At 35.9% G+C, this 25,858-nt stretch overlaps 3 protein-coding genes across 3 annotated transcripts; 2 read left to right on the top strand and 1 right to left on the bottom strand.

The window, feature by feature from the left end:
• Nucleotides 1-1,790: 1,790 nt before the first annotated feature.
• On the top strand, nt 1,791-7,796 carry LOC110116151. Its single transcript, XM_020849625.2, has 2 exons — nt 1,791-2,040; nt 7,412-7,796. Exons 1-2 carry the CDS (start codon nt 1,842-1,844, stop codon nt 7,582-7,584), a joined length of 372 nt encoding a protein of 123 aa, XP_020705284.1. The 5' UTR covers nt 1,791-1,841; the 3' UTR covers nt 7,585-7,796.
• A 1,274-nt stretch (nt 7,797-9,070) lies between these two features.
• LOC110116196 (ATPase WRNIP1) lies at nt 9,071-11,311 on the top strand. Its single transcript, XM_020849692.2, has one exon. The coding sequence runs from the start codon at nt 9,208-9,210 to the stop codon at nt 10,768-10,770; it is 1,563 nt and encodes a 520-aa protein (XP_020705351.1). The 5' UTR covers nt 9,071-9,207; the 3' UTR covers nt 10,771-11,311.
• Nucleotides 11,312-12,972: 1,661 nt separating this feature from the next.
• Nucleotides 12,973-21,654, bottom strand: LOC110116180 (translation initiation factor IF-2). The gene is made up of 4 exons (XM_020849666.2): nt 20,698-21,654; nt 20,472-20,618; nt 17,787-17,972; nt 12,973-13,359 (listed from the first exon to the last, which is right to left on the bottom strand). The coding sequence occupies exons 1-4, from the start codon at nt 21,637-21,639 to the stop codon at nt 13,279-13,281; spliced, it is 1,356 nt and encodes a 451-aa protein (XP_020705325.1). The 5' UTR covers nt 21,640-21,654; the 3' UTR covers nt 12,973-13,278.
• Nucleotides 21,655-25,858: the final 4,204 nt, after the last annotated feature.

The raw sequence follows: 25,858 nt of genomic DNA on the forward strand, positions 1-25,858 counted from the left end.
TGTAAAGAAATGTAAGTGGATATTACTTGTCTTTTATACAGAAGAATATGCTTGGCATAAGTCAATATCATAAAAAAGAAATATTTGTTCGTCTTTTTTTTTTTGGGCGGTGGGGGGGGGAGCGTATATTTTTGACTCTTTTCTTTCCAAAAATAGGTTATGAACCAATAAGCAACAATAAAAAAATATTTCGTAATCGATAAATAAACTCAGTTTAAGAAAAAATAGTTCTGCAAAAGCCGTGATACCAAATAAATGACTTCAATTATTTTTTGTTAGGTGGGCTGCTGCGACTGATGGAAGTAGTCATGGTGGTCAGTGGCAGTTGCCGGAGGTGGCAAACAAAAGTTAGCGGTGCTCAAGCGAACTTGCCTACGCTGTAAATCACTTTATCTCAAAACTAAACTAGGTGAGTTTGATTTATCTAAAAAATGAACTAAAATTATTTACACTATACTTGTTTTACTTTACTTTACATTCATTTTTCATAAAATTGAACATCAAAATTATCAAAATCATCGCATTTGGAATATTTTACACTCAATCAAACAACTCCTTAGTTTAATTATAAATTTAAAACTTTTATTAATTTATTCTTTCCACATTAAATTAAAATTTTCATTATTATTTGTGCTGTAACAAAAATTAACTCACATAAGGAATTAAAAATTATACTTTTTAGTATTCTTTGTTACGTAATATCTAGTATCTAAAAATATTATAATAGATATATTTTTTTGTCATCTCTCTAGTCTCTACTAAATGGCATATTTGATTACTTGAAGATAAATAATGATAATTTTTTATTTCAATATGAAAATAAAATCATTACATCTAAATATATTATTCTCGTAGGATTTCTCCAAATATCTCCTTATAGTCGAAAAACTTTCTCATCATTAGTGAAGTTGCTTAAATAATGTTTTTCATATAGTGAACTTGGGGTGTCAATTTTGAGGTCACCAGTTTGGTTCGAGTCGAATCCAAAATTGATCCGGCACTATTTGGGTCAACTCAAACACGAACCATTTTGAAAATGAGTTAGTTTTTCGGACCCGAATCCGAGCTGCTTCGGATTTGGATCAACCTGACACGACCTGAATGGCCCGGTGACAACAAAAAAATAATAGTTTTCAGGTCCAAAAACGGGTCAATCTCCGCTCTTCGAGTCAAAAAAACGGGGCAATCTCGGGTTGTCGAGTAAAAAAGGGTTTTCAGGTAAAAGCAGGTCAACTTCGGTCAAAGGGTCAACCCGAACCCGAAACGACCTGAACCCAACCCGTTTCGGGTTCAGATTGACTCTAACTCGAAATTTTCGGATCGAATTCGAGTCAAATTTTCTGGTCTTGTTAAATATTGACACCCCTATAGTGAACACAACCACACAAAACTCTCCTAATAGGTTGGACAAACTCAAAACCTAATTTACAAAGCAAATCCGCCTTTATAATATTCTCCAAATATTGGGTGGCATCCAAAGATCACAGCAACAAATCAAATCATCTCATTCTTTACAAACCATTGATTGAAAATACTACAATTTTAAATAATTAGCGAACTTTTCTAGAGAGACCGAGGCTTTGTTTGGGATGACTTTCTTACCTGTTTTTTAAAGCAATTTTTTAGCACAAATTTTTTTATTTTTTAATAAAAAATTGTTTTAAGAATCAGAAAAAAGCTGCCCAAATGAAGTCTGAGAGAAATATCTATGATTTATTAGTATTATTAATATTATTTGATAGGAATGCAAATCAAATTGCCGTGCTTAAGCTATAAATTAGCCGTCGCAAACCCTAAAATTGGTTCAGGCGAGATTGGGGGAAAGCGAGAGCAAGAAGCAGATGGCGAAGTCTATGAGGTCGAAGCGAAAGCAGAGGCTGAGGTCTCTAAGGAGGGAGATCGCGGAGCCCTTCTACGAGAAGAAGGAGGCTGCTAAGCTTGCCGCTCAGCAAGCGGCTCTTGAAGCCCCAAAGCTTCCTGTACGCGTCCGCAAGAATGAATCCGAGGCCGATGTGCCAGCCGAGACGTCCACTGCCATGGGTTAGCTCTATCTTCCCGTTTGTTTTGGTTTCTTGTTGACACCTGTGTGATTTCTATGCAATTTGTACTGAATCTTCATAATGAACTGTTTCTTTTTAGCCTGTTGCTCGTGTAGAGATGAGCCATTCTGAGCCCACTTTGAGGGCCGTTTTTTTGCATGTGATTTAGAGTATTTTTTTCAATCATTGTCTGATTGATCTGAAATTTGATTATATTTCACCTCTGATAGTTTGATGAGTTTATTAGATTCTGTCATTTGGTTGGATATTAAGTTCGAAATCAAAATGGGTTTTAAACTTTGCAGTAGATTTAATATCCCTTAACATCAAGGATTACATATTTTCATTAATAGTGAGAAAGAGATCATAAATTTGTAAAACATGTTTTTTCCGATGAGTTCAATGTATTGAATGCCTATATATTATGATTTATGATCATCTCTTAATTGCTCGTTTTGTGTAGATATCAATTGTTAAGACATTATTTGAAAGAGGAGTATGGTCGGGATCTTGAGAGAATTAATGATGGAATAGCTATGAGGGATTATTTAGAGGCTAATGGAAGTGGCGATAGGGTTTAGTGGTTGACCAAAGCTTAATTACCTAACTCAGTCGATAGCAATAATGGGAGAGGGGAGTGGTGATACAAATAGTAAGACGGGATCATTTTGAAGTCCTCACAAAAGATCTTCAATTACATAAAGGGGACCACCAAGCCATTGGAACACAATAGTATATTTGAGACTCTCAATGAAGAACTCCAAAGGGAGAAAAAAAGCCACCAACTATCTTCAGATACTGGAAACCAAACAACAAAATTATTTCTCTTTGACGATCAAATATATTAATTATATAACATTTACCTATATAGAGAATAACGTAAACATAACCTACATGAATTCAGGGATGGCTGACCTATGAATGAATGGAAGGTCTTAAACCACTCCTCAATTACAGTAATTAGTTATTTTAAGTGTTGGATGGCCGTGACATAATAGTAAAAGTCTTTTTATATGAATAAGCACATTGTGCATTTTAAATACTTTAGCAGTGTCATGATTTATTTTTTGCCAAGATAGTGACAACATTATTTGAGCACATGTTGATTCATATTGATGGGAGGGCTGGCCATTGTTGAATGGAACTTTGATGAAGCTTGCTTTGATTGATTATGATTATCAAATACTTGTCTTGTAATGTAGGAGGACATTTGTATAGATAATGATGAAAATACTAACCCTTCCTCACATCAACATGCATGATATTCATCATAGCAGTATTTGAAATTGGATGCATTGGTGACACCATTTCTACTTTACCTTTAATAACTCTACTACACGAAGTTAAAGTTGTTGTAGTCTTCACAGGGGCTGATGCTAACTTGTTTGAATTAGTGGTTATCAAATGCATTTTTGCTGAAGGAGGCTTGAGTCACATTGAATTAACTTGGTCTCCTGCGAGAGTTAACTTGAATGTATTTGCTATTGTTTATCATTATTGGATGAGTCATAGCAGCAGAAAGATCATGTTAGGATTTGCACATTCTGTAGATGCACATGATAGATGTTTTTTTTCAATTTTTATTTTGGAGAAATAATTTTATTATAATTAAGTTTTGGGCTGAGAGTAGGTTGATCGGATGCAGAACTAGTCATTAACTAGGGAGACCTTGCTTTAGATTTTTGAATGGGCATGGAAATAGGTCCAATGTTGAATTTTTTGTAATTGGTGGATAAGGTTTCTCTAGTGGTTAGTAGGAATTTTATTGAGAGATTTGTCGATCATGGGGTTTCTATGAATAAGGTTTAATTTAGGGCATTGATGACGTAGAAATGCCAAGGTATTAGTTTGGTGATGTGTGGCACTAAGGATTAATTGATTTTTCAATATGAGTTTTACTATATCCAAAAAAAAAAAAAGGATTAATTGATTTTTAACATATTCGTACAATTTGTATAATTTGTCATTGGTGACGCAGGCATTTTTTAATTTTTATTAAGGTCCTCTAACATTTATTTTGACTTCATAATGATCTGCACATAAGTTATGAAAAATTTAAGAAAAAAATTATGGGTCATATATGCATTGCTAATCAGAAGTATTATGGAAAAATATAGACAATTAAGTTTCTAGCAATTTCACATTTGAAAGTTCAATATATGAAGCTTTATGTTGATGTAATATTGGGCACTTCAAATCTTCCCAAAGATGTTGTGGATTTGCTTAGGCACTAATACCAAATGAATGAGAATAATGGTACAGATCTTGAAGGATTTAATGATAGGATTGTTATGAGGGATTATTCGGAGGCTTATAGAAGTGGTGCTAGGGTTTTGCGACCAAGGCTTGGTTACTTGGTCGAGAGAAACAATGGGATAAAAGAGCGGACATGTAAGTAATAAAAGGGTTTAACTATGAAGATCTAACAAAAAATTTTCATTTGGTTGAAGGAGCCCCTAACTACTTCAATATAGAATTATCGTTGAATCTCTCAACTCCAAAGAGAGAATAAATGCATCATTAAACTTATCTTTAAAAGAAATTAAAGAAAAAAATCTCTGTTCAATGATTGTTTCATGGTTACATAACACTTATATAGATAATAGCATGAAAATATCCTAGACTAATTCAAGGGTGTCTAGTTTATGCATTAATGGAAGTTTTAAAACTACTCTGCAATTATAATATTTAGTTTTATTTAAGTGGTGGCCGATCACGGCATAATTGGAAGTGAGTGGTTATGAAAATAAGTAGATGGTGAATTCCAGGTATTTTATGGTTTAGCAATGCTTTATTTAATAATAGAGTGGCACCATTATTTGACCATATGTTGATTTATAAAGAGGGGAGGATTCACCATGGTTAAATGGAACTTATTGAAGCTTTCTATGATTGATTTTGATCATCAAACACTTGTCTTGTTATAGAGGAAGCCATTTATCAAATTTTTGATCTTCATCGTGGCCATGCTTGAAGTTGGGCTCTTGCGTTGTGGCCAGAAGCTGGGCTCTTGTGTCGTGTCATTACTTCGGTATTGTGTTTCAAAACTTACCAAATGATATATCTATATTCTTTATATTAACCCACACTGAAAGAAAACATCTCATTTGAAAATTTAGATTTACAAACAAGGAGTGAGCTCCTTTTCAAAGTGGGGCTATCTTTATTTTGATTGTTTCTTTACTATATATCCATATAAAACAATAGAAGAATGTCATCATTTGAGTTTTCACATGGACAAAAACAGGAAAAGTCCATTTTCAAAAGCAATGAAATGAGGGATCTCTATTTCAAAATTGAATAGGCATATATTTATATAATATCTTTTATATATTTACTTTTAAAAGAGTGAGAATTTCTATCATTTTAAAAACTTAAGGTTAATAAAGATCTATTTGTCCTTTAAAATAGTATTAAAGTTTTGGTATGATATTTAAATTTTTTTTATCCAATCTCAGGTTGATGTTATACTTCTTATTGATAAGACTAGGAGGGAGTAGAAGGAAAACTTGAATTATGGAGGTCAACTTTAGAGTCTAATGTTTTTCATTTGAGTAGATCTAAAACTGAATACATGTAGTGTAATTTTAGTAGTATAGATCTTGTGGTGAGATTGTGACATTGGGTACGAGTGCATATTTTAGATATCTCGGGTCTATAGTTCAAAGCGATGGTAAAATAGATGGGGATATTATTAGTAGAATTCAAGTTGAATGGTTGAAGTGGAGGAATGCATCAGGCTTGTTGTGTTATTGAAAAGCGCCCCTCAAACTTAAGGGAAAAATTTTATAAGATGATAGTGAGACATGCTGGTGCAAAAAGTTTGACAGTTAAAGAGAAATATACAAATAAGTTAAGTGTTGCAGAGATGAACATGCTCAGGTGGATGAGTGGCTTTACACTTGGAGACAATATGGTAAATGAGTATATTTGTGAAGTGGTTGGAGTAGCTCCAATGGAAGCTAAGATTAGAGAGACTTGCTTTAGATGGTTTGTTCACATAAAACGTCGTCCTTCTGATGTCCCAATTAGGAGAGTAGATGTATTAGATCCGGCCTATGTTAAGAAATGTAGACGCATACATAAAATTTTTTTCTTAGAAAGTTTTAGAAATGACTTTTTTATTAGATTTAAATGAGAATTTGACTCTTAATAGGACAGAATGAAGAAAAATGATTCATCTAGCTGACCTCACGTAGTGGGATAAAGGCTTGATTTTGTTGTTGTTGTAATCTCATGCCATCACAATTGGGTAGCTAACTAACATACAACCATAACCATTAATCAAACATATTTTGATGTTTTATGAGAATCTATAAATTGTTAATACAAAAATCATTATATTTATTAAATATGAACCTCTCATTTGAGGTGTAATATGATTGATGACTGAAAGAACAAGTAACCGACGATTGGATTATTCATCCAAGAGTTCTGGATTAAGGGTTTGTTAGGGATAGGTTGTCAAGCCTGTTAAGATATCTGCCCTGCCCATCTTCATAATTTCTGGAATAGAGTCGAACTTCTTCTTGCTAAGAACAAGCAACAAATTACTAAAAAGGAATGATAGAATAATTCCATGATCGTGGGGTGCATGCTTGTTAAGCTGCTTGTGCATCTCTGTGCGATTAATGACATATTTATTTCACGTAACAGAAACTAAACAGTAAACAATTTTCCAAATGAAGTCTCATCCATGGCGTTGAGAAAAAGAAGACGTTTGTTCATATAATTTTGATTGGGCTTCGTTTATTGGCTTAAATTTTGGGTGTAAAGATGCATAATTTCTACATCAGGTGATGGGCAAAGCGAGCAATGGAGACATTTTTAGACAGTTTGAAGCTGTTACAAATTGTAGAAGAACTTGCTAGATCTATCACGAGGATTGTTGTTCAATATATGGATGTAGATTTGCAAATTTGATGCATCAGAAGTACTTTTTTCACTTGATTTTGGCTTCATTTGGGACGGCTTTTTGCTACTTAAAACAGCTTTTTAGTAAAAAAATTAAAATTTTGTACTGAAAAGCTGCTTTAAGAAGCAGGAAGAAAGCCGTCCCAAATGAAGCCTTTGTCACAATTACTCTTGTTGCCATGAAAGCTTCGTTTGAGACGGCTTCTTAAAGCAGCTTTCTAATACAAAAATTTAAATTTTCTAATATAAAGCTACTTTAAGAAACAGTAAGAAAGCCCGTTCCAAATGAAGCCGAAACATACACTTTTTCATATGATATTTTCATGTGATTTTGAGACCTAGAGTGTTTATATGGAAATATAAAGATCAAGCATTAGATATGGTTCCCTTTTTCTTGCGGTGTACTTTTTATACATTACAGTATATGTTTTATTTAGCTTTTAAAATTGTCTGAATAGACGTCGAAGTTGCTGATGGAGTAAGCTCTCATGGAGATGATTCAAAAGCACTTCTAAAGCCGGTGGGAGGGATAGGAAAGAAGAAGTTAAAAAGGCAGTTACTGCTGAAGAAGCTGAAGAGACGTGGCAGAGGCAAAGGTAAAGCAAGGCTGCGAAGGAGTCGAAAGGTTTAGCTATCAGCTTAGATATGTGAAATTTAAGTTGACTGAATATCATTTTGTCCTTCCATTTTATTCAGATGCATTTTACTATTTGTTGGTGGTCTTCTTTTAGCGTGCAAACTATTATTTTGATTACATTAACGAATCATTGCCAAGATTTTGCAAGTTTTACTAACGCTGTAGAATAACATTTCAGAATTATGTATTTTTTATTGGGATTGTTCTTTGGAGTTTGTTTCTTTTGTGTTTAATTTTTCATTAGAAGCAAAGTGGATCATTTATTTGTTTCACGACATAGGATTTTACTAAGGGCATCTTCAACCGAACTCCAAACGCTTGAATGATGCTCCTGGCCAGCTCCAGCCGAACCGCAAAATTTTCGCTATTTGGCTGCAGGTCAACAGTGGGACGCCAATCTTGGCGTTGCACTGTTCATCTCCGCCATTTTTACCTCTCTACCGAACTTGCCGCGGGAAAGAAGAGGTGACCGTTACTTGCAAAAAGGTGAAAAATGGCGTTCTATTGGAGATGAATCACGACATTTTGTAGTTTCACGGCATCTTGGAGTAAAAAAAGTGAGATTTTCTGTTGGAGATGCTCTAAGGCTTCATTTGTGGAGAAATTATTCGATGCGGAGACCGGATGCAAAACACTGTTCAAACTCCAATCATAATGCGTCACGTCAGCGGTACCGAGCGAAGGGGTGATGTAGTGCATTTTGGTTGATCTCCGGACAACGTTCGGTGCCTGCTACACATAGAATAATTTCTCATTTGCGACAGTTAGGCTTGTGACAAGTTTTGGCCACTGTTGTTTTGCTGATTTAAAAAAATTTTGAGTAAAATATTTTTATTAGATTTCAGCACTGAGCAGTGAGCTCTTATATAGATAAGAAAGTTTGTATAATTATTATATATTTATCTATAAATTATAAAAAATTATGCATACAAATATATACTTTACTTTTAAATAAATAAATATGTAAAATATTTTTAATATAATTTAAATTTTGATCATTATATAAACAAATATAAAAATTCACTGATAAATATATAAATATTCAGTATTATATTTATAAATCCTCTAATAAGTAAATATTAAATTTATTTATTATATGTATAAATTTATATAATTTTTGGAATGTGTATAAATATAACTCCCTTTTAAAATGTGTTTCATTTTAATCTCCAGAAAAAAATTATAATTACATAAAAATTCTCTAATATGTAGGTAAATTATTATTAATTTTTATGCATCTTCAAAGTTGATCACACTAACAAAGGAGAAATTATTATGTAGGCAGTCCGAACGCAGGGATAGGTTCGGATATTGCGTATTTACTGTTTATTTGTTGTGTATTTTTTGTGTATTTATTTTTAGGTATTTATTGTGTATTTAGTGAGTATTATTTATTTGTTATTTTTTTGACACAAAAAAATTTTGTATAAAAAAATATGCAACAAATAAACAGTAAATAAGCAGCATCCGAACACGTTCGGATTAGGTACAAAATAATTTCTCCTAACAAAGGCCGTCCTTAACCCGATCAGTCATAAACGCAAACACCTGGCTGATTTCTCACCTTCCCGCCTCCCTCCATTACCAATTCCCTCTCAGCAGTTCGGTTTCCCACAAATGTCATTACCAGATCCAAAAATCCACAAGAAAGAGATGGAGGAGCTTCTTAGTATGGGCTTCTCGGAGGATCTCGCTTCTCAGGCCCTCGCCGCCACCGCATCCTCTTCAACCACTTCAGCCAACCCTTCCGTCGAAGCCGCTGCCGACTGGATCCTCACTCACACCTCTCAATCCTCTCATTCCCCTCCAACGCTGTCCTCCCAATCCAACCTCCGCCGCTTCATCCTTTCCAAACCCGCCCAGCCTCTCAAACCCTACCCCTCCAAACGTCTCAAACCATCTCCTTCGTCTCTCTCCCCTCTCTCCGAACGCATGCGTCCGTCCACTGTCGACCTCATAGTCGGCCAAGACCACCTCCTCTCCCCCGGCTCCCTCCTTCGCGGCGTGGCTGGTGGCCCTCTCCCCTCTCTGCTTCTCTGGGGTCCTCCTGGCTCTGGCAAAACCACCCTCGCTCGCGCCATCGCCGCTTCTCTGTCCTCCCACCGCTTCCTCCCTCTCTCAGCCGTCACTGCCACCGTCGTTGACCTCCGCCGCGCCATCGACGAAGCCCGCCGCTCCCGATCCCAAATACGCACAGTCCTTTTCGTCGATGAGATCCATCGATTCTCCAAAACTCAACAGGACGCCCTCCTCCCCGCCATTGAAGACGGATCCATCATCTTCCTCGGTGCCACCACCGAAAACCCCTCATTCCACCTTACGAACCCCCTTCTCTCCCGTCTTCGCGTTCTCGCCCTCCGCCCTCTTGAACCTCATCACGTCCGCTCCCTACTTCTTCGCGCCATTGATGACGTCGACCATGGCCTCCTACTCTCCACTAACGGCGCCTCCGTTACCATAGATGATGAAGCGCTTGAGTTTCTTTCCCTTCATTGCGATGGCGACGCCCGCGTCGCACTCAATTCGCTTGAAGCCTCGGCAGTCTTAGCCGTGAACCGAAGCTCTGGCATTGGCGAGGGAACAGTCATTATCACAACTGCGGATGCGAAGGAGGCCATGCAGTGTAAGCATTTGGCTTACGATCGTGATGGTGAAGAGCACTATAATCTCATCAGTGCGCTGCACAAATCGATGAGGGGAAGTGATGCAGATGCAGCCATTTACTGGCTGACAAGAATGCTCGAGGGAGGAGAGCAGCCATTGTACATTGCCCGGAGGCTTGTGAGGTTTGCAAGTGAGGATGTTGGACTTGCAGACACTGCAGCGCTCGGCCATGCCGTTGCTTGCTACCAGGCCTGCCACTTTATTGGGATGCCGGAGTGCGATGTCTGTCTTGCTCACTGTGTTGCATATCTTGCTCTGGCACCCAAATCTGTGGCGGTTTATAAAGCTCTGAATGCCGCAAAGAGAGCTGTGAAGGAATCGGTGGGGGGGAATGAGGGGGTGCCACTGCATTTGAGGAATGCTCCGACAAAGCTGATGAAGCAAATGGGATATGGAGATGGGTATTTATATCCTCCTGATCATCCTCAACTTTGTAAAGGGCAGAGTTATCTGCCAGATTCACTTAAAGGTCGGAAATTTCTCCAATGGCCACCACTGGATGTAGAGCAGCTGTGAAGTTTGGTTAACCGGTATGTTTTTAATATATAAGCTTTTTCAACTGGTTCTTGGGGTGCAAGCTATGTTAGTATAGTATCCTTTTTAGTATTCTGTTTTGGAGAAATTATTCTGTATGGTCTGGTAGACATCCAGAACCATCCGAATTTGCTGTTATTTTGCTACATTTTTGTAAATATTCAACAAAATGGCAGCAAATATGTAATGATAATGCACTTTTGTTGCTTTTTTTTGTTGAGTATTTGTAAAAATGTAGTAAACGAGCAACAAATTTTCAATTAGTAAGATATTTGCTGTACTTTAGCTGATCTTTTACAAATACTCAGCAAAAAGCATTACCTTTTGCTTAGTATTTACAAAAGCGCACTAAAAAAACATCTAAATCGCAGTAAATCCGGGCGGTTCTTGACGTCCGGTCTCCGCAAAGAATAACTTATCTCTATTTTGTGGATATTTTACGTTATGTTGCTGTTGCATTCCGGTTTGACGGATGTGAAAGTTTGGATGCAGAGCTTTAATAGAAAAGGAGATTTTGCTGACTTTTTTTTTTCTCATAGTGGATATTTTGTGTTTTCTTATGTTTGTCATGTTTAGATGTCTTAATGCAACAATAATGAATTGAAATTGATGATTGAAAAACCTATCTATAAATAGTTGGGATGAGGTTGATTATGATAATGATTTAGGTTTTGTATGGACGGTTTTTTTATTGCTTCTTAAAACAAGTTTTTAGTGCAAACATTTAAAATTTTATACTAAAAAATTGCTTTAGGTTTCGTTTGGGACGAATTTTGCAATTTGCCCCCCCCCGCCCGAAAAGCGAGATTTAGATGAGATTAAAGATTTAGATGGCTTTCTTATTGCTTTGTAAAATTATTTTTTAGTCAAAAAATTTCTTAAAAACAGTGGTCTAAAATGTCACAAACGAAGCCCAAATGCGACACCAAGAAGATCCTGTTGCCTCAAATTTCCCAATATATTTTATTATAGCCAGTTTTTAAATGATACTTTGAAGATATTTGTTTATTTACCTTAGCAGCTCCTATATTTTTCTTGCAATGATATTGATAGGGCTAATTTGTTAATGATTTCGGATGGAAATGCAACAAGAAATACTTTTCAAACCTGTAGGTTAAGGTTCAGCGCCTAATTTATATCCTTTACAACAATTGATGTTAACAATGCATGGCTTGATGATGTATGAGGCATCATACAGAGCTCATCTTCAGCAATCTCAGCTTGTGCATGCTTGAACTTCTAATGAACAAGTTCTTAGTTTTGTTCATTGAGGTGCTTAATTTTACATATCTTCAATACTATATAACAAAGAAAATTTCTATAAGATGTGTATAAAAATCATCATATAGTGCTGAATGTCCTTTTTTTTTTAATAAAGACAATAATGATAGAAAATACACTTAAAAACTCGAATGAGAGAGACTTCATGATTATATTTTATTATTTTCTAAAACTTCTTAACATAAAAAAAAAAATTTTAGTTCAAAGATTTTTTTATTAAAAAATCGTTTCAGAAATCAATAAATAAGCTGTCACAAACAAGCTACAATTTTGATCCAAAAAAATTTTTCCCATTTGGCTGATTGGAAGTGACTACTTTTTTATAATGTGCGCTCATGGTGTTTTTTTCTTTCATGTACGCTCAGATTTTAGTACAGTGCATCTCCAAGTTGCAATTTGTATAGGTCTATCCCTTAGCCACTAAGAACCCAATTTTAATCACTCATTGAATAAAAATTTGGACAAGTTCTTAGATGTCGATTCACATCCCTTTCAAATGAGAAATTATTTTGTGAGGACGCCGGATCATTTAGAGGTGAATCAGAGCGCGTTATATCACCTAGTACACAACGGGTACACAACCGCGGTACACAACAAAGAAGTGACGCGGCGAGTTCTCATTTACCTCCAAACGACATTCGTATCCACAGAATAATTTCACCTTTCAGACACAATTGAAAATAAGACTGCACAGTATCTACCGTCATTTGAACTTCATTTGTGACTACTTTCTTAACGCTATCTAAAGTACCTTTCCATTACACCAATTCCTTGTTAAAAAAGACTTATAATAACAAATTGAATCAAAAAATAATAAGAAAGCTATTCGAAATGAATTCTTAATCCATACATGAAAAAACATAAAGTGAGGTGTAGCAACAGAACCCCACTAAATTGATCAACTTGTTCAAATCTAAAATCTCTTCATTCATTACTGCAAAAACTTGAAAGCTGCCGCATAGTTCATATGTTACATTCAAATAAAAAAAAAAAATTAAGAATTACAGAATTTAGATATCCTGCTCTGTAGACTATGGTAAGATCGCAAATCTTGCACTAAAATACTGGACTAATTTTCATAATTCTCCAAAAAGAACTTAACAAGAATTTAACCTACAGTATTCAGAAATACAAACCGATCAATGTAAACAGATCGCCTGACCTGCATGGACTGAAGTTGTGTGCAGAATGGCATTAAAAGAAGGCCAATTATTTGTAGTGCTGGGAAACGTCTCGTACAAGTTTATCCATGAACTGGCATTTCTTGTCAAATCCCCACCCTGGGTTGCTCTGCAGTAGTAATTGATGTGTGGGAAACATTAAAATGCCAAATCTTCAAAACGAAGAGCCATGAATAGGGTTGGCAAATCAAGGGAGTTTTAACTGCCTCAATAACAGCTTATGAACTAAAATAATAGGTAAAACAAAATGAGATCTTCAGGCACTATTAAGAAATTCAAGCGCACATGGTGATGTTATCACTTGGCAGGTCGGGTTTGGGTGACCTGAATCTGATGTGGGTCAGGTTCGGGTCCAAAAAATTGATCCGTTTTTAAAAATGGGTCGGGTTTGGATCAGATCGAATAGTACCGGGTTAATTACATATTGCCGACAACCCTATTCACTTGAGCAAAACATGCTCTTTGGTCCTGGCTCATGGTTACACTTAAGCACTTGTGCCACTTACTGTTATAAGTTTTCAAAATCCTTTTTTTTTTAATTTTCATATTCTTCTATGACAAATGGTGTACAGCTACAAATAGTGGTTTAATCTATCATGATTTGATTTTACTAGTTTTAGGCTTCGTTTAAGATGACATTCTTACTACTTTCTAAAGCAACTTTTCAGCACAAAAATTTCTAATTTAATTTTTTTTTACTAGAAAACTATTTTAGAAATCAATAAGAAAGCTATCTTAAAAGAAGCCTTAATCTTCTTCAACTCAAATAGGGATAATAGCCATTGTTCTCAATTATGGATTACTTGTGCTATGCTTATGTTTTATTCTGATGCAGATACACAATAGCAATCAATAGCCATCAAAGAGAACTTAATCAAAAGCAACTGTAAAGTAACTACAGCTCCATTTTAATCCTATATAAATGCATAAATCTCAATAGACCAAATAGAAATCCGGTATAAGTGAGATCAAAATTTTGGTAGAAGGTAAGCCAAGGTAGTAAGCTCATGCCACCTAAATGAATATAAGCAGGTTGCTTAATGAACGCCCCAAATACAGCAACCACATAAAAAACCATCCCTTGACCTAACCAAGATAAAAGTTGATACCATATGAAGGCCTCAGGTAGTTCACCGAAAGTTCCAATAGACCACAGTTTGGGGAATGGATGAGGACAGGCAAAAAAATTACCTCTGAGATTGAGGTGGGAATGAATTCCAGAAGAGTCTACTACGAGAACCTTAAAAGAAAATTCTCCTTATAAGTAAGATTCAATAAGGGCCACAATACTTATCTCTACTTTTGTGGTAAAGATAATGGATGAAACTCTTCTTAGTAAGTTCAAAGTTTGTCAAAGAAGACTCCTATCCAACCATGAACATGATAGGAAGTACTTGAGTTCGCAAGTAAGCCTATGATGGCATACATGAGTTCGCAAGCAAACCTATTATAATTTGGTGAAAACAGTGATAAATAGGCTGATTTCAGAGAGAAATCAGCAAAACGATGCAGGAATTTCAGAAGATTGGAGATAAAACACGATGATAACTACTTCTATTCAATCCACGAACAAGAAAAACAATACAAGATGCAAGTTTCTTCAATTCGAGAGGAAGAAACAACTCTTCAAATCTCTAGCAAAGCCTAGAGCCCAAAAGAACAAATCCTAGATCTCAAATCTTCTCCAAATTCCAGATGAAAAGCAAACCCTAACTAAAAAGACTAATTAAAGCCAAAGGACTCATACAAAAAAACTAAACAGCCCTTAATTCAAACTTTCCCTCCTAAACAACGATTACATTAAGCAATTGGGCTCACTAGGACATCCGGCCCCCCTCCCCTTGGTTCCGCCCCCAACCTGGTTTGGGCTGCTTGCTGTAGCAAAGAACCGATCGGTTGGACCAGTTTAGCTGGCCCCTACTAGGCCGGCCTAACATAACACAATAGAGCATCTTATCAGGTAAAGTCTATGATAACCCTCCATGAGACATCTGATGCCATAATGTGTCACGCGGTAATCATAGCTTTGAAAGGTGCCGCATTACGATGCTTATATAGGCTCATAAATGGGATATTCCGTCATTTGATGTGTTTAAGTGACAGCTCGTCACCTAAATTGGAGAATTTGTAAGCTGAGAAAAAATTGTCAAACTCTTCTCAATGTGACAATGCACACCATTAAGACTTAAAATAAGTCACGGTGGACCTATATAATGTGGTTCACTAAGGAGGTTAATGAATTGAACCTTAGAATGTCCTTCATGAGCCTCATCTAAGCCCTTAGGAGCGACAAGTTCAAGTTTGTTGTAGTGAAGAAACTAGTACATAAGGAGATTTCATAAAGGTAAACAAGTGCATCAATGTAATTGAGTTCATAAAGGGGAAGAGAGAGAGAGAGAGAAATGCGGCAAAGGAAAATAAAGTAGAATAGCCAACGATTTGGGGAGAAAATATCTTGAAATTTTATTCAACAATTAAATACCACAATCGTGACTTGAATCACAAGTTGATATGCTCTCAATCAACAAAAAGTGTATCACCTTCAGTTTCAATTTAAAAGAAACCGAATTGAACCTTAGAATGTCCAAGTGGCCCTCATGGGCCTCATCCAAGCCCTCAGGGACGCAAGTTCAAGTTTGTTGCAGTGAAGAAACTAGTTCATATTTGATAGATGATAGAACACAAAGCCCTCTATTAGCTAATATTAATTCAAATATGCCCCATAGGCAAACATACACCCCAAGTCTATAAAGTATCATTGAACGATGCAACCCATGGCTCCTGACAAGGATCCTTAGATCAGACTGATCGACTATCTTCTCTGACTAAGTAAACTATGGACCATGCATCTCAGAATGACGGAATAATGGGATCTTGATTGGGCCCATCATCATTCCCCCATTGCCTTCTTTAAGTGTACGGATATAAATTTCAATTCTTAAAAGAAATTTCTCAAATCCAATTTTAAACCCTAAAATTACTGCTACTATAAACCGAGTATTTAACAACTAGCATTAATCGAAAGTGTTTTTTCATTATCAGGAGGGATAATTAACCATAGGGGCTTACGCCTATGAGAAGTCATACCTCAAATTATAAAGTCCTCGCAAAATGAGGTTGAAATTTCTTAGTAGTGTTTTATCTAAAATCCAATTTGCCTTATGAAAATTTACTCCAGAACTTTAATTTATTAAAACTCATATCGTCAACGAAAAAGGCGTGGAAAGGCCGGGGAATGAATTTTCAGAGCCCACAATAGCTAGAAAATTTCCAATGACTTTCCTTCTCAAGAAAAGTAATAATTTTAGTGAAGGGCATCACAAGTAATCCATTTTTCATGAGATTTGATTAATTGTCAAATATTTACAAAAAATGATGAAACTAAAATACTAAGTTCTCTTAGGTTGCAAATCAATATCAATGATAAAATTCTTAGATTTGCAACTAGACATTAAAAAACTAATTACATGGAAAATAAACCTTTTCTCATGTAAAAGGATTTTAGACAAATATGAGATAATTTCTCCTAGGTTAGTTTTCAAAGTACTGCTTTTATGAACTTCAAAAGTACAAAAAGTTGTGGTTAAAAATTTATTGATAGCTAAGTTGATAAATGACAATGTTAAGATGAATGAATGATAAAAAATGAGAATACATAAAGAATGATTGTATTAAAGTAATGATAAGAGTGGCCCTATTCAACATATAATGAAGATTAGATCATTGTTGAAAATAGATTTAAAGTCATTTAAACATATACGATAAATAATATAAAATGCAATGGGCATGCGCACACATGGACAAATACAAACTCAAAATGCATGGATATGAATGTTTATATATTTTGCATATAATTAACCTTGGGCTCCATATTGAGTGCTTACTCTATTTTGATCAAGCTTTTTTTTTTTTTTTGCAATTCCTAGCCACATAACTCTTGGTCCATCCTATGTTAATTCTACTCTCACATTAAATCTCTACATTTGTTTCATTGGTGAATTTTCTTTCCCTCTTATACATGCCCAAACTGCCTAGGTCTCACTTAAATGGTCTAATCTTCCATCTTCACTACTTTCATAATGTCTGATACACTTATTCTCTCACTACCCTTCAAATTTTAACCAAACATACATCAAAGCATTCTCATTCTAACACTCAATTTGATTGACAGTAACTTGCATGATTGAACAATAAAGTTCAATTCCAATGTCCACGTAAACATATCCCATGACCCATATAGTATTGAAAATTGGTCAACTGAGAAAATTAAATTCTAAGCTCCCCACTTATTGCTCCCTACATCCTTAGCATTGACTAGAATGATATACATGAAGTGAAATTTCAAGATAATTTCTAACTCTAGCATGTTCTACATCCCACAAAATTATTATCGATGCAGGATATTACGTTTAAACTTTAATCATATGAAGTTGACCAATAAACTTCATGAGAAAATCCTAATAGATTGTTACTCTAAAAAGAGCCAATGTGCAGCAGCTCTGGTATACAGATAGAAAATAAACAAAAAGCACAAACCTGTAGAGAAAGGACAGTACGATCAGCAAACCTCCTTACAGAAGAAGGAACTTTTTCTGGAAGAGTATTTGCCACTCTTTCCAACTCCTCTTGTTGTTGTTTAGCAGTCACTCTATCAGGACCAGAGTACATATCAACAAGCTCTTTCATATGAGGCAACCTTTCCATTAAGTCTTTCACAGCTTCCTAATAGAGATAAATATGACAGTACACTAGTTAGGAAAACCGAACTACAAAATATGAAAGTTTAGTAAAGGACCTATACCCAACTTATGAACAGCCAAACAAAATTTATTTGAGTTCAGAAGCAATTAAATACGTAAGTTTATGCAGGTAGTCATAGAATGAGGTGGGCATGAGCAAATCCAGTATATTGCGGCATGATTGCTTGATAATAGCATCTATTGCTCTAACCCCAAAATGAAAATATACTTAGGCAGTGAATAAGAAACATGGAAATTGCTGTGATTGTATGAAGGTTTCTTTGAAGGTAAGAAAAACTTTATTTGGTTGATTGCAACGATTTTATATTAAGTTTCTTACAAAAAAGCTTGGTAGAAAAATACGCGAGCAATTTGCCCTAAATTGTCTGAATGGACACAAGATAGTCCCATATATACCCTGCTTGCTTCGGGCACTCATCTATAAAACCATCAAAATGCTCTTTTAGAAATTTTTTGTTAAAAAAAAAAAAAAAACTATCAAATACAGTATCACAAAAAAAACCAGTGTGGATTTTTTCCCAGATTTGAAAAACAAGTACACTGGTATTTGGCGCTAACTTGCAGTTCTCTTAAAAGGAACTATAACCACAGCAACAATACTGCTCCACAACTTCACCAATTTATTCAAAAAAAAGTTCGCTCTTTGGATTAGTGGAATGGAATCCCTTCAAATCATTGACTGCATTTTTTCTCATCTTCATCAGGCATTCCCTATGACAAACATCTTCCAACAAACTTCCTCCACACTGCTTTTGGCAAAAATTCATTCTATGCAATTTTTACGGTTCAAAGTTTACTTCACACTATTTTTGTACACTGTTTTTAAAGGCGTTTTCTGAACTGATGAGGTAAGAATACACTGCGCAGAAGGGGTGGTGATGGGTGTTTGACCTGTGGGGCATTTTGTTTTGGCATGTGATGCACCCCTTTTGCACCTTGGTTGGGAAGCTTGCATCCAATAAGACCAATGATTTATCTGGCTTCAAAGATTAGAAGGCTAAGTCCACGGTCAAATAAATCAATCCCAAATTGGTTTAAAGATCAAATAACTTCACCTAAGTTAACTTCAACTCAATCAACTACTTTGCTCTAATCCCTAATATTTCAGTGACAGCATTAAATTAAACAGCCAACTAGTCTTCTTTGACTTTGAGATATAAGTTCTTTTACTTAAAAATATGTATGAGGGCAGGTGATTCTTAAAAATATTTTAAAATAAAAGCTAAATGTAAACTAGAATATGTTTAAGGAAAATGTATTGCGACATTGAAAATCAAGATATATTTAAATAGCATTATTTTATGACTTGTTTTCGACTAGTCTGGCATATAATTGATGTCAAAGTCAAACTTCAAACTTGTTCTCCATAGATTCTGGTTATATTTTACCTTGTCACAAAAAGAAATTTAGGCAAAAATTTATGGCCTTGCTGCATTAGTGCTTCAATTTTTATGCACATAATATCACAAGCAACTATCAGTAACCTCTTTCACTGCAAATACGTTCAATTGTCCCACTTCCTACACATATTTGATAATTTAATCTTAAAAAATTTTATGATAGTAATCTGGCTGGGCTGTGTTCTGCTTGAACCACGTTTATCATTTGAAATAAATATATATTTGGATCTGCAATACCTAAATGCTCTAATAATAGCTATTCACATATTAACCTTAGTCAGTTAGGTGAGCATTAAACATGTCAGAACCTAAATATATCTCCACTTAATCCATGCAAATTTCATTTGGTTAATCCATCTAGCTTTTTTAAACTTCCTGAATAGAAACAAGACAATGAGAGCTACAAACCAAAGGTAAAACTCCTCAATCAGCTATTCATTCAATTAAGCTGAACCAACAAATGCTACTGTGAAGTGAACACAAAAAGGTCAAGGCTAAGTTTAACACCAGACATACTATGAAGGAAAAGCCATTAAATAAGGTCCAATGATCTCTGCATACCCTAACACGTTGACTAGTAACCACAGAAAACCACAACCAAAATCTCCGACTCAGCCTTGCATATCCTACCAACATACTGGAAAAAATGTACATGCGTACAAATATACAGTAGCAGTTCCAAAGCTTGAATATTCTACAACAAGCAAGTTATAAGTACACAAGAACCAAAGAGATAATGACAAGTGAGACTAGCAAATTAAGGAATAGTGTCTGAGAAGCTTTAGAGATGAAAAATTAATAAAATAAGACAAAAATAAATAATTAGAAAACAAATAAACTTTAAGCGCAATGCTTATTAGCTTGAAACATGAATTTTGAAGCTCAAATATATCAAATTGATTATGCCATAGCAAGTAAAATCATAATGAGCAAATTTCAAATAAGCTATAACACTGAAAACAAAACAAAAATTTAGAGTTTCGGGGATCAATAGTAGACACCAAATAACTGGGACGAGGCAACGACGATGATGAAGATGGACAAAAGTATTGGCTTAATACCTCCCATTCTTCCTGACTCTTCATCCCCGTATAAGCCATCAAGAAAGGCTTAGCGGTAGCTAATACTTCTTCAAGTGGCATAGGAGGCTTCTCATCTATATCTGGATTTGTATCAAACGCCATCAAATACTCAGGCTCATACTCAATCTACAGCAAGAAAAAAACACAATCAGCCTACAAACAAAGAGGTGTCCAAATAAGCACGCACAAAATAAGCTCAATCTACCAAATTATTAGTGTGAAGTGCATCCAAATAAGCTTCCTCCATTGGCGATGGCAGAACCCGCCAGCTCATCTCCTCAAAACCCTCAGCTAAAATCTTCATATTCTCCTCTCCCAGCCGCTTCTCCAACTTCTCCCCATCAGCATTATCCCCCAAATAAAGATCAAACTCATGATCAGCATCACGACGGCCTCTCCCACCACTAAATCTACCACCTCTCCCTCTGCCTCTTCCCCTTCCTACCATTCCTCTCCCACCTCTTCCCCTCCCCCCAGGCCCGCTCGGCCCACCACGTGACAGAATATCTACTGCCCTTCTCGCAGCGTCCTGGCTCCCAAGCTTCGGCTGGGATGACGACGACGGCGGGCTCCGTCCTATGGGCTGCCCGCTGCTGCGCAGGTGCCGATTCTCCTCAATTGGCCTGGGGCCAGATTCCGCGGTTCTTGTAGGTTTCCCACGACCTGAGCCGGATAGAATGGGCGAGAGGCTCGGAGGAAGGGGGGAAGATTCGTCAGGATCGGCAAATTGAAATTTCTCAGGCGGGGAGTCCGGATCCGATCGCCTGAAAAAGATGGGTTGCTTCGTCTGAGAGTGAGGGAGATCGGGTGTGATGCGCCCGCGGCCGCGGCCGGTAGTGGAAGAAGGTTTGAGGGAAGACATAATAGAGGAGAAAGATGGGAGGTCAGCTGAAGAAGGCAACGGAGGGTGACCGCGGCCATGGCCGAAGGAGGCGAATGAGTCTTCGTCGTCGACTGTAGAGTCGGGTTGACCTGGAACACGAGCCGGAGGTGAGGGCGCGGGAGGAGAGCTGGCGCCTCGGCCCCTTCCTCTACCTCCGGCCCCACCGCCGCCGCCGCCGCCGGAGAATGTGGAGTAAGGATGGGCATAGAAGGCAGCGGTAATAGGACGGCTGGGGGAAGCGGCGAATCGATTTAGGCCTCTCATGGAAGTGTGGGGTTCTGCAAAATGGGGCAGTGGCGAGCTAAATGAGCGAGCGCTCGAGTTAGGAGGTTAGTAGTGGTAGGGTTTAGAGAGAGGTTGGGTTGCGCCCAGTGGCGGAGCCAGGAAGGGTCTAAATTAATTTAGTAAAATTTTTCCTAAACTTTTCTCATCCGGGTTTGAAACTGTGACAGTTTTAAAAAAAATTTATTAATAATTATCCCAAAACATATAATATTAAATACAAAATAGTAAACAACTTACAATTTATAATGTCTACTCTTCATATTCTGAAAGAGTTGAATGATAACTTCATTATCAATAGAATCCAAAATTTATTTTTCAACATAAGCAAGTAATAACTTATTCATTCATTGATCGTCAATCCTATTTCACAGTCAATTTTTTTATAATATTTATGACAGAAAATGCACTTTCAACGCCGGCTGTAGCAACTAGCAACAGGTAATACCAATGACAATTACAGTAGTTTAAAAACAACATGATATATTTTCAACAATGGCCCTCGTTGTAAATAGACTCTTCGAACTTCATCCCGAATATTAGGATTAAAATCAACAATGGGGATTCGTAGTCCTGGATCAGATGGAAGATTTTCAATGCTTACTTCTATATTGTTAGGTAAATCAATTTCCACTCGAATGCGCTTTTCTTTATGATCTTCAACCTTATTGCTATTGTCATTTGATGTTTTTTGAACTGATGATCGTTTGAAATATCTCTTCATAATATTCCAACTCAAAGATGCCTTAAGATTAATCTAATTATATATATTTTAAAAAATGGCCAAAATATAAAACTTATAAAATCAATCATATAAATGTAAAGAAACAAACAATAAAACTTATAAAATTTAACAAAATTAAATAGATTTGCTCCTTTACAAATTCCGGGCAAACATCCCAAAATTTTTTATCAGATTTTCATAATTTACTTCTACCAAGAAAACTAAGGCATCAATGCATAATTTAAATCAATTGCATGTCATGACTTCTAGGCTTCTAGCAACAAAATGACAAAATCAAAGAAAAAAAAAAAACCTCACATCCTCACGGCCGAATTTGGCCAAACATCAGGTCTGGCCAAAGCCAAACATCTTGTCCTCGGAAAGAGTCGTCGCGTCCTTGGACAAGAGAGAGACATCAGTTTCTTTAGGCCTTCTAAATGTTGAAAGTAAAGGTGATTCGGTGTCTCAATGAAACGGGAGTTTTTTTTTTTAAAAAATACCTCACGGCTTCCGCCGCCGTCGGTCTAGGAGTAAGAGTCGTCGCCGTCTCCGTCCGCCGTGCATCCAGATCAAACTAAGATCATTTATAAAATACAAAACTAGCCTATCTATATAAACTAAATCCATCAAATTAGCTAGCTTCTAATTAATTAAACATCCTCCTTAATATCCAAATCAAACTAAGATTATTTCTCACCCACTAACATCAACTTTACCATCACGGTTGAAATTCTAAAGTCAATCTCATGAAGGTGATGAATATTTATTCGACCTCAATCTCTCAAACTAATTCATTTTGTGTGCAAGCCAAACCATGAAGTTGCCAAAAAAAAAAAGCAATGGAAAATTAAAGATCTTAATTTGTGCTTCAAAAGAATCAAGAATAGGAGAAATTATTATGTTCGATCACCAGCTGTCTGGAGGTCAATCAGGATGTGTCACATCACCAAATACACAGTGGCCCATAATAAATTGGTGATGTAGCGGGCCCTGATTTGCCTCCAGATGATGTCCGATGACCGCACATAATATTTTCACCAAGAATATAGACTTCCATATCAATTGCATCATAAAATATCATATTAATGATTATTTTGAAATCTAAAACTATTATTATATACAAGATTTATGAGGAGACATGGTGTCCTTTGTCTTATCATATTTCACCTTTGCATGCATAATATTAAAAATAGTTAATTCAAACGCTTTGTAGAATTAAAGGTTTTATCAATGAATATTCATGTTAATCATGCAATCCAATGTGTTCTTTAAGATTCATTAATTAATCTAAAGATAATAATCTTTAAGAACATAAAGATAGATGCTACTTTATCACCCACATTGCAAGCCTTGCACCACAAACCTCATTAAAATAATTTTCAAAATTCATTAAAAAATAAATTAGGTGTTCTATTCTAACTTAGAAAATTTTAGAAAACCCATGCTTGATTAGCTCGGGGCATGTAGTTACATAATGCTATATTTTTAATATACTAAGCGTTTCTTGGTGAGAACGTAAAGCGTGTTCCAAGAATCAACACATGTTGGCGATGTTTCTTGACTAATATTAAAGTGTAAACTATAGGTGTTGTTGCGTCCTGAAAAGGATCGTAGTTGGACGACAAAGGTTGAAAGGATCATATATATATAGTCAGTTGAAAGTTATAGGAAGGATCGTAGTCGGGCGATGGTCGAAGGGACAACAGTTGGAGGGAAATGGTAGTCGAAGAGGTCGTAGTTGACAGAGCGATAGTGGTCCGAATGACTGTAGTCGGGCGACGGAGGTTGGAAGAATAATAGTCATGCGAAGAAGGTTGAAAGGACCGTATTCTATCGACGAAGGTTGAAAGGACCATAGTCCTGTGACGGTGGTCGAAAGCAGTGGCGGAGCCAGGATTTTTGATCTGCAGGGGCACAAATTTATATTTTAAAAGTACCTCAAGCTATTTCATTTGAGCTTGAAATTGCAATATGGTTTTAATTTTTTTTAGTATAGTTGTTAATTATAAGAAGATAAATTTTATGATAATAAAAACAAATTTATTGTCATGATCATCTAAATTAATTTAAAATGAATAAAAAAATATTTAAGATACTCTCAACTCTCATGGAGAGAGAAAGAGAGAGAGAATATAGGTAGAAGAGAGATGGCAAGAGAAAGAAAGCAGGTAGCCCCCCCCAATTTAAAATCCGCCCACGGTCGAAAGGATCGTAGTTGACAAGCGATAGTGATCGGAAAGACTGTAGTCGGGAGAAAATTGAAAGGACCATAGTTGGCAGGCGATCGATGTCAAAATGATCCAACAACAACAAATGAATAGTCGAAAGTTCGACAATGATTAGTGTTTGAAGTCCGGCGATGGTCGGGAAGAGATTCGGCTTGTGGTGCAAGCTTGAGAAAAAAAGAGAGATTATTTGTTTTTCTTCTCTTCCTCCTCGCCCTCATTTGTGAAAAATGAGGGGTATATTTATAGTTTTTTAGGAGTTGCATTGCTAGTAATTAAAGAGAAGATCATGGACATGTTGGGAGTGTTTCAAGAAATGACTTATATCAACTCCCTCAATCGTAGATTATTTATCGAGTTTTTGAGTGTCTTAAGGATATCAAAATTTGGCATTCTTGGGCTCGTTGGATTCATCTCACCGAGCTAGCAGTTCAATTAGACTATAAACATGTCACATTTAGATATCATTTGGTCATTCAATTAATGTTTTGAATCTTTCAAATAGGCTTTGGCCATTTGATTTAGACATACTTGGGTTTTGATTAGACCGATTTTGATGTCATTAGGTTCATCTCCTTGAGATGTTCAATTCGACTATAAGCTTGTTGAAATTAAAGTTATGATGATCCTGACTTTAATTTTGGAAGCTACTAATTCATATTTTCTTCGAGATTCATGCACGATCAAAATAATTTTTTGGTGACATATCAGGTGTCTTGGAAATTATAGATGCCAGGGTGTTTATCTTGATATAAATGTCAAGGCTAATGCATGTATCAACTTTCTTCTTATAGGATTATGTAACGCCTAAAACACATTATAAACTTGGCGATCCAATGACATGTTAATTCTCGTATAAATTCTTAAGGTAACATATGCTCTTACTTCATGCTCATTTTGGCATCAACTTTGAAATATACACTTAGTTTTCATCTAATTAACTTGGTTCAATGTTAGGTTTGACGATGCTTTCTTGAATCTGTCATATTAATACATATATTTCATAACATATATAACATAATAAACAAGTGATATTATGCTTAATGTTCAACTCATTTTATCATATTAATTAATACATGTAAATTTTGCATTTGTATCAAAATTAGTGAAATTCATAAAAAATATGCAGTATGCTCTTTTTCACCATATGTTTACCTATTGTAAAAAATATGCATGTCATACATTAATATTATGAGGTTTGACAATAATTTATCCAATTTCCATATTTATCTAAATTTGAAAATTTTTCAAA

This window comes from Dendrobium catenatum, unplaced genomic scaffold (assembly GCF_001605985.2).
Source record: "Dendrobium catenatum unplaced genomic scaffold, ASM160598v2 original_scaffold_235663, whole genome shotgun sequence".
Classification (NCBI taxonomy): Eukaryota; Viridiplantae; Streptophyta; class Magnoliopsida; order Asparagales; family Orchidaceae; genus Dendrobium; species Dendrobium catenatum.